Source organism: Beta vulgaris, chromosome 9 (assembly GCF_026745355.1).
Source record: "Beta vulgaris subsp. vulgaris cultivar EL10 chromosome 9, EL10.2, whole genome shotgun sequence".
NCBI classification, from domain to species: Eukaryota; Viridiplantae; Streptophyta; class Magnoliopsida; order Caryophyllales; family Amaranthaceae; genus Beta; species Beta vulgaris.
In genome coordinates this window covers 12,406,086-12,414,961 of record NC_079210.1, presented here as the reverse complement: position 1 = coordinate 12,414,961, position 8,876 = coordinate 12,406,086, and the positions used below count along the sequence as shown (strand labels likewise).

At 34.5% G+C, this 8,876-nt stretch overlaps 1 protein-coding gene across 1 annotated transcript; it reads right to left on the bottom strand.

The window, feature by feature from the left end:
* Window positions 1–2,435: 2,435 nt before the first annotated feature.
* Window positions 2,436–7,843, bottom strand: LOC104903253 (DNA polymerase II subunit B3-1). Its single transcript, XM_010691265.4, has 4 exons — window positions 7,028–7,843; window positions 4,333–4,417; window positions 2,879–2,920; window positions 2,436–2,743 (listed from the first exon to the last, which is right to left on the bottom strand). The coding sequence occupies exons 1-4, from the start codon at window positions 7,589–7,591 to the stop codon at window positions 2,664–2,666; spliced, it is 771 nt and encodes a 256-aa protein (XP_010689567.2). The 5' UTR covers window positions 7,592–7,843; the 3' UTR covers window positions 2,436–2,663.
* Between the last annotated feature and the right edge of the window lie 1,033 nt (window positions 7,844–8,876).

The window sequence follows — 8,876 nt, the reverse complement described above, 5'->3', positions numbered from 1 at the left end:
AATTTAGGAACTTCTAAGTGACTAATATTGTGCGCCTAAGATAATTGTGTGCCCAATATAGTTGTTAGAGTTTTTAGGGATATTTGACTAAGATCCATTATTTTAGGAAGTTAGTTTAAGTTTGTTAGGAAAAGATTTTAAAAAGATTTTCTGATTTTAAAATAACTGATTTTCAAATATTATCTTTTTAAAATATATATTTTATCTTTTATATTTTATTTAAAAGATTTAGTTTTCGAAAATTTATTATTTCCGGTTTTCAAAATGTTTCGGATTTTTTTTATAAAAACTGTTTTCCGGTTTATAAAAAGATTTTGAAAAAGATATTTTTCCTAAAAACTAGCTAAAGTATTTTATTTATTTATTTCCTAAAATCTAGATTACAGCGCTAAGGTTTACTGCTACAAGTTTAGTAGTTAGTGGATTTAGTGGCTTAAGTTAATTATCCTCCAAGTATTTAATTAAATTAAATAAGTTTAATTATTCTCCAAGTTTTGCAAAAACCACGTAATATGTTACTGCTTCTATGAAGTGAAGTAGTGGATTAGTGGATACTTTACATGACATGAAATAATTAATTTAATTTAATTAATTAATTAAACATCATGGAGAACATGTGATAATGGTCTAAGTTAGTGGAAATCATGTCTTGTCTTAATGGTCTATAAATAGGCGCCTAATTCATTTGAGTAAAATTGTGTCTGACTTTTATTAGTCACACCAAAGTGTGTCTGACTTTTATTAGTCACACCAAAGTGTGTCTGACTTTTATAGTCTCACCAAAGTGTGTCTGACTTTTATTAGTCACACCATGTGTGTCTGACTTAGTTAATTTGTCCTAAGTTATCTAAAGTGTCAGTGTCTTTCCTTTAGAGAATTCATACTTACATTAATCGAGTTTTTATTACTCTTCCATTGTTTTACAAAGTGTATTTTTGAGAAAAAGGGTTTGAGTGAACTCTTGTAAGTGTGAGAAAAGCTTTGAGTGAAGCAAGAGAAAGAGAAAGAGAAAGAGAAAGGAACTTCGAGTGAAGTTTGAGAGAAAACGTCAGTTGTTGGGAACTGTCGTTGGGAACTTGAGTTGAGTGACTTAAGTTGATAATCGAGAGAAAAGTAATAGGTTGTAATCAGAGTTGTTTGGCCTATTATAGTGGAAAGTTGTTTAAAATCCCTTGTGGTCGAGGTTGTTTTCTTCCTACTAGGCCTAGGAAGTTTTTCCTCGTAAAATCTCTCGTGTTCCCATTGTTTGTTCCCAAGTTTACTTTTAATTCCGCAAAAAGTAGTGCTTATTCTCCCACTATAATTCACCCCCCCTCTTATAGTGCTCATATTATACAACACATGTCATTTTTGAATCTATTTCATGTCATTATGAAACTGTTGTATGTCATTATATTTCATGTCATTTTATAATCCTTTCTCTCTCTCCACTAACCACAGCTAAAACCCCCAAATGCCTAGCTCCTCTAATGTTCTACACGGTGACACGACACCTAATCTTTGCTGCTCCATGACGTTGATGTGTGTGAAAAGCTTTGAAGAACATAGCAACAATAGCTCTAATGCACTAGTTAAGGACAGAACTGTTGAAGCACCGACGACAAAAAAGCTCGCGACGAGTAGCACCGCACTGCGGCGGCAAGGACACGACATAGGAGAGAGAAAATGAAAAGGCAGCAACAAAGACATCAATTGTGAAAGAACGAAGCAACAATAGCTCCAATGCAGTAGCAAAGGGAACAAAACAATCATAACACCGGTAGCACATAGCACCAACAACCATCACGAGGGAGGAAAGAGAAAGTATGGGGAGAAGATTTGCCGCAACTAGAGCGAAGGAAGAAGTGGTTGTTCTAGGTTGTTCACCTTAAGTTGTGGTGTAACAATTACATCCAAAAAATAATGCTTATAATGTATTATCAATATAGGACTGCAGATCTCCAACACGAATTTTTATGCTACCAATCAAAAATTAATAACTGTTTTGATCCCTAATAATAATATTTTATCAACAAACCGATGTCATAATAACCCATCTAGATATTATAAAAGAAAAAACAAGAAAAGTCACCTTCGTTTGTTCAAAACTTTTTTTTTTTTTGGATTGGTAAGATAAATTGCCTACAAAACTAAAACCTTGCACATGCCAACCCACCTCGAGTTGACGGGCTAGACACTCTGAGATTAAGAGGAGAGGTAAGGGAAATCCCTACTCTTAAAATGCCCCTCGTGAGAATTAGATCCCAACCTCAAGGTTGGAAGTTACAATGCCAACTAATGGCACGACTTCATCAGCTGTAAGACTACAACGATGAATTTATAGATAGTTCCATACCAATTTGGTTATTTGGCCCTAAAACTGAAGCTATATTTATACACCTTTGGGTTTCCTTCCTTTTTTGGCGGCCAAAATATGTAAAAAATGCACTGTAGAATTCTGGCAGAACATCCTTAACACTGCAATAAAATAGTCCTTTACCAAGCCCATAATCCAACCATAGTTTAAACTTTAAAGCATGATATAATGTAAACACGCCAGCACTGAAAGCTGACCTCTCTAGATTGACATCATAATAACATACATCCAACCCTCGGCAAAGACACAAAACTTCCTGCATATGGAGTGAATGTGTTACAAAATTTGGCTGAGCAGAAAGACTTTGCTAGCCTAGTGGTGGTAGAGTTTCTGCAGGTTTTCTTTCAGCCAAGGCCTTCTCAGCCATTACTTTCTCAGGAACAAAATCTGGATTAACATCAACAACACAGCAATGTAAGAAGTACCACAGAATTTATAAAGTGGTCAAGCATAGAATTAAAAGTATAGTCCAAAGTTCATATCCATGGTTGTCAAAAGTGGAAATAAGATAGTTAAAATTACCTGAAAGAAAGTCGAACCTCTTCTTCTTACAGACCACTGAGGCTGAAATAGACGAAAACAAACTATAAAAACTTCTTCATGTAATGAAGTTTAAAGCAACTCAATATCCATAAACACTAAGGCTTGTCATTATACTATCTATGGCAATACACAAAAGCAGATTCTAGGAAATTAAGTGTAATATATAAAACATTGGGAGCAAATATCAAATTTTTATAATGCCCGTGTTAGCTATCAAAAAGAATGCCAGCAGCATAATGACAAATGCTGCGTTCATGTTATTCCAGATGCGTGCAAAGTGCTTATAAAATCCCTCCCCCCCCCCCCCCAAAAGGAAAACACAAACTCGTACTTAAGGTTTGGTAGAGCAGAACACATTTTCAGTCGAAGGTAAAAAAAAATCGTTTCCTTCGCTAGGTTTCTTAAAAGAAAGTTGGGGAGAAAAAGAAAAAATAAAAAAGGAGGGGAGATAATGGATGGAATAAGAGAAGAGGAAGGTAAAAGAAAGGCTGGAAAATGTAGCATTCCTTCCTTTAGAAAGAAACATGTTTTCCATCCTTTGGAGAAAGTTTTTTAGTCGGAGAAACTATTTTCCATCCTTTGGAGAAAATTTTTAGTCGGAGTACTATTTTCCACCCTTTTTAAAAACAATTCTCCACCCTTCACAAGCCAAACAAAATAAAATGGAAAACATCTCCATCGAAAGGTTTTTCTCCCAACCAAACACTCTCTTACATTCTGAATTTTCACTGATTACTCTACCAACCAAACACTCTCTTACATTCTGAATTTTCACTGATTACTACTATCAACTTTTTATATGTTTATATCCTAGAGATACTCAATTCTTATATCCTTTTTTCTCTTTTCTTTATTGTAGTTTTGGTTATCTAGTATGCCCTTGTGCTATTAAATTTTAGCAATTCACTTAATGAGGACTAGTACAAATCTTAACACTAAAAAATATGTCAATCGCTAAAATCAAATAAAATTAAAAGAACATATTATTGGAATATGACCTCAGAAGCTTTAATTATGGGGAAAGAAGGTGAAGTATAACATAACAATCAATGTTTGGTGTTATGACATCCAACCTAAGATCACTCAACATCTGAAAGCTGCTCCCTGTGGATTAGCAATTGGAATTTGGAAGCATAGGCATTAAAAAGATTTCAAATCATTGATGGCTCTCATCCATCAGTATACTTTCTTTCAAAAACCATATTTTCAACCGGTGACCAAGAGATATCTGGTTATGCTACTCGCTTCTTACTTATGGTTCTCAATAGATTGCATCTCAAAAGTATATCTGAACCATCCTCGACTGGTGGCAGAAACACATCTGACTACAATATTGTAGCTTCTTAATTATATCTAAAATGGAGGAAGTCAATACCAAATTACTCTTCAATAACAAACAAAAGCGACAACTGATCACAGCAAAGAGGTCTTACCAAGGTGCTTGTAGGCAACAAATCTCTTATGATCTTCGACAGCAGAGTCATATGCATCTTTTGAGAATAGTTCAATAAACTTTTCCTGCGACCAATATAGAAAACAAAGATAACAGCAATAAGCATCTAGAAAAAACATGAAGCATAAGTAAGCAGGAAGCTACAATTTTATCTTGACAACCATGATTCTGAGAAAATATTAACTTTGTTCCCACAAAAATTAAAAAAAGTTGACTTGCATAGATTAAGAGCCCTAACCGCCCGTTTTGTTAGCGGTATTATGGTAGTAATGCTAATGGTTTCTAGTGCAAACTTGTGAAGGCATTCCCATCTCAACATTCATGATAATGCTACTTTATATCAAAAACACCTATTTTCTCCCCAAAATTTCATTACCATCCATTACCACTTGAGAAGGTGGTATTGGGTGGTAATGAAAATTTATAAAGGAAAACCCATGTTTTGACATCAAGTTTCATTACCAAGGATGTTAATGTAGGAAAGTCTTCACAAAATTACATGAAAAACCATTACTATTACCATCATTTAGTAACACTAACCAAACGGGCCGTAAGTGCAACTGTTACCAAAAACATTAAGCTTGAACAGGCACTTCATGCTCACATGCTGAGAGATAGCATCCATCCAAAAGTTATACAAGTACAAAAGAGAGTATTAATAGCAGAAGATTAATCCAGTAGAATTTCTGTTCTCAATGTTTCCCTTTTTAGTGTTGATTTTCTTTCTTTCTAATTACTTCAGTGTAGTGAGTAGTCTGCAACTGCTGATTTCTCTTTCCTTTTGCAAGTATAAGCGGAATTGGTAAAATAGAATTGAGCACTTGCAGCTCTTTCTTATCATCACCTCGAGTTTGATCAAACTTCTTTATAGGTCTTTCGCAAGATTAAGACCAGACATTTGAGAAAAAGAGGACTTAGAGGCCTGAGATCTCAGAACAGTCACTACTGACAAGGATAAGATGACAAGCCACATAATTAGCATCAAGAATTCCACAAATTCAGAACTCAGAAGTAAATACGTGTAGTCAAGTGTAAATGTTGAGAACTCGCATAAAGTGTCTAAAAGAGATGACATATCATTAAAGTCACATTGTTAAATTAGCCAACAGCAGGCAATTCTATTGAATTTTCAGGTCCAATCATCACCTTCTATTTCTCTCCTTTCCAGAAAACAAAGATCACATTGAAGGAAAAACAAAAGCCCACACTAAAGCATCCATATAACAGCATCTATAATATGTATACAGCTCATTTATATAATGATATATTTGCACTTTAAACAAAAAAGCTTCCTTTCTCCATAAGCATCAATGGTTCACAAGCCAGATAATATGTATTCGAATCTTGATACTAAGAGACGACACAGGTCCAGCTAATATGATTTCATATACAAAAAATTCTCCTAAGTTCAGAAATATAATATAATAGTTTTATACTCACTAAATTCTTCCGCTTATGTACCCCGATTCAAAATAAGTACACATAACCGCTTGTCTCTGTCAGAGTTGCTTATACAATATCGTACTAATTAATGATCATTTACTCAAATTATACCATCCTTTAACACTTCACCAATCACTTCTTCAAATCTGCTCTACTGCTCTTCTCAACAACATATAACTCTCCCCTCCTCCTCCCCCCCCCCCCCCTCCCCTCTCTTTCTCTCTCTCTCTCAACCTTGGTAATCCAACAGTTCAATTAACACAATTTCAGTCCTGCCTAAGATCCTAAACATTCACCATCTTCTCTCACATAAAAATACTACAGTTGGACACCTTCCATTAACCCCTTAATTGAACTCTACTTGGCGAAATTTTGACGTTCCACAACTATTGTCATAACATATAACCAAACAAATTAATGCGATTTTACTCAAATCATTGCATATCCCCTCGTGCCCAATAATTTTTTCTCCATCAAAACAAAATATATCATCCAGCCCAGATACAGCAAGATTACACATAGCATTCACTTCAACCTACGCTCAAACCAATTTATTAAAAGTTATGAACCAACTAAAACTCTGGTACATGAAGTACCCTACCCGCATTTCAGAAGCATTTCTAGTCCGAAAACTCCACCCCCTTCCGTGCTAGAAAAGCCCGAAAATGGATGGAACTTGAGGATCTTTTGTTTTCGTTTCTGCACTTTTAGATGCTTATTTTGAGCAGAGAAAGGATAGGTCTTTCTAAGTAGTCTCTCAGCACTGTCAGGTGTAGCATTCCCAGGGTTCATAATGACAACATACACCCTTCCATACTAATATAATGTCACTTATACTGCACGCAAACTTCATGAAAGTCGCGTCACGAAACGTTTTTCATACTTCAGAATCTTCAGGGAAACTTCCTCATCGACGGAATATCATTATAAACACCTGTTTCCATGTTTCAGTTTGGTGTCCGAATATCGTTTCCGTGCAACACAGAATGTCACTAAACACTCAACAATTTAGTTTAAAGTGTTTCTCCTAAAACAATTACTCATACACATAAAACCCTAAAATTACAGCAGATACAATTTACAAGCATGCATGCTTATAGAAAATGCAAAAACAATGACATATTCATAAAACTCAGACTAAATTTAATAAACAAAATATATCCAGAAAAATCAATTCATTCAAACCATAAATAAAAATTAAATTAAAGCGAGAAGAGAGAAATAGAGAGTACAGTGGCTTTGTTAATGAGACAAACAGCTTCTCCACTAAGCTTGTAATCAGAAGAACCCTCACTTTTCACAATTCTAAGGATTCGATTCGTGGGAAACGCACACTCAGAACTCTCTTCATTCTTCGACGACGTCGTTTTCATCGTCTTTGGTTTCTTCTCTATCTCTCCTCCCCCATTTTCCGTTTTTCTTTTCTGTTTCTGGGTTTCATCTTTCTCTTCATTCTTCTCTCGAGTTTTCTCTTTCTTCTGCTCTGGTTTTGGAGAATCACTCACATTCTTCTTCTTCTTAACTGTGTTGTTGTTGTTGATGGGTTTTTTGGTGGTTGTTGTTGGAGAAGTTTTTTTGTTCTTATTGGTGGGTTGTTTAGCAACGGTGGATTTAGTAGTGTTGTTGATTTTGTTGCTTGGATTGTCGAGTTTTCCGTTCAGTTGTTGAGAAGAAGATGATTCAGGAACATGTTGTTGTTGTTGTTGTTGTTCCGATTTCTTCCCTTCGTTGGTCTTCTTGTTTGTCTCCTTGTTCTTCCTTGAAAACGTCTTCTCAAATCTCTGCCCAGTGCTCATCTCTCTTCCTCTCTCCGTCTCTCGTTCGTTCCCAGTTCCCAACTTCCCACTGTATCTTTGAACAGTGAGGAAAGCAGTGGAAATTCTAAGGGTTAATGAAATCTAATAATATTCACAAAGCTTTGATTTTTGCATTATTTTAATTTTTACACGACGTTCAATCTTTGATCAAAGACATGAGTTTAGCATACTGCTTAATCAAAGCGTCTCGGGCTCTCGGCGCCGCCTTCTGATGTTAAACTCGACCTATTTAGGCTATGTTATTTTGGAGTGAATTGAATTTGGTATCAACTAAATTAAACTAAATTTAATTTATTTGAATCAAATTAAATTGAATTGAAATAAATGAAAATTGGGAAAGAAAACAAACTTAATTGAACTGAATTTTCGTGAACTGAACTTAACTGAATTTTCATTAATTCAGTCCAAAAGAATTGATTTTAATGCATTGAATAACATGAACTGATGAATGCGAGAAAATAAACAACACTCAACGAACAAACCCTCCAATAAATTCGTTATTTAGCTACTAGAAAAAGAGAAAAACAACATATTCAAGCAAATCGACAATTACCAACAAGATTATCTGTGAGAAACAACCTTTTATAAGCATTATTTTTGGGAGAAACAACCTTTTAATTTTTTCTTAGCATTTAACAACCGTAACTGCATTAATTTTTTTTTTTGCGAGATCAAACTTTAAGGCTTTTTTTCAAGCATTTATTCTCGTTTTCAAGCGTTGATCAACACGTTTTCAATGTGAAATCCTCGCACTTAAAGGTGTTCAATGTCTTGACCAACTCTTGGAATCAATATTAACGTCGGAAAATAGCCTTGAGATTCGATCTCGCAAATCAAATTTTGTTAAGGTTGTAAAATACAAAAAAAAAAAAATTAAAGGTTGTTTCTCACAAACAAAGTTTTTATAAAAGGTTGGTTCTTGCAAATTGTTCTTTCAAGAAATTTATGCAAATCCAACATTAAACTTAATCACTAGATGTCGAAAACTTCGAGAAATCATAAACCTGTTCGAAATCGTCACATATATGAAGATGACAAATCTAGAAGCATCGTAGCATATGCAAAGTTTGCTAATTGTGCTTTCCTAAAACAAATTTTAAAAACTTAATGACTTGAAATTTTTAGATTACATTATTGGTAGGCCTTTGTCGTATCCACCAAATTAATCTAACTTTCTTACACTACTTAAAATAGATGGGGAAAAATTCGTATTCATGGGAAAATATGACTATTTAAAGTAAATAAATATAGTAAACACCAAGCA

Excerpts from the sequence above, each read along its gene's own strand:
- LOC104903253 (XM_010691265.4), bottom strand. The coding sequence starts at position 7,591 with ATGAGCACTGGGCAGAGATTTGAGAAGACGTTTTCAAGGAAGAACAAG. Across the intron at positions 4,418-7,027 it reads GTCTCATTAACAAAGCCACT|GAAAAGTTTATTGAACTATT; the intron begins GTACTCTCTATT and ends TATTGGTCGCAG. Across the intron at positions 2,921-4,332 it reads TGTTGCCTACAAGCACCTTG|CCTCAGTGGTCTGTAAGAAG; the intron begins GTAAGACCTCTT and ends CGTCTATTTCAG.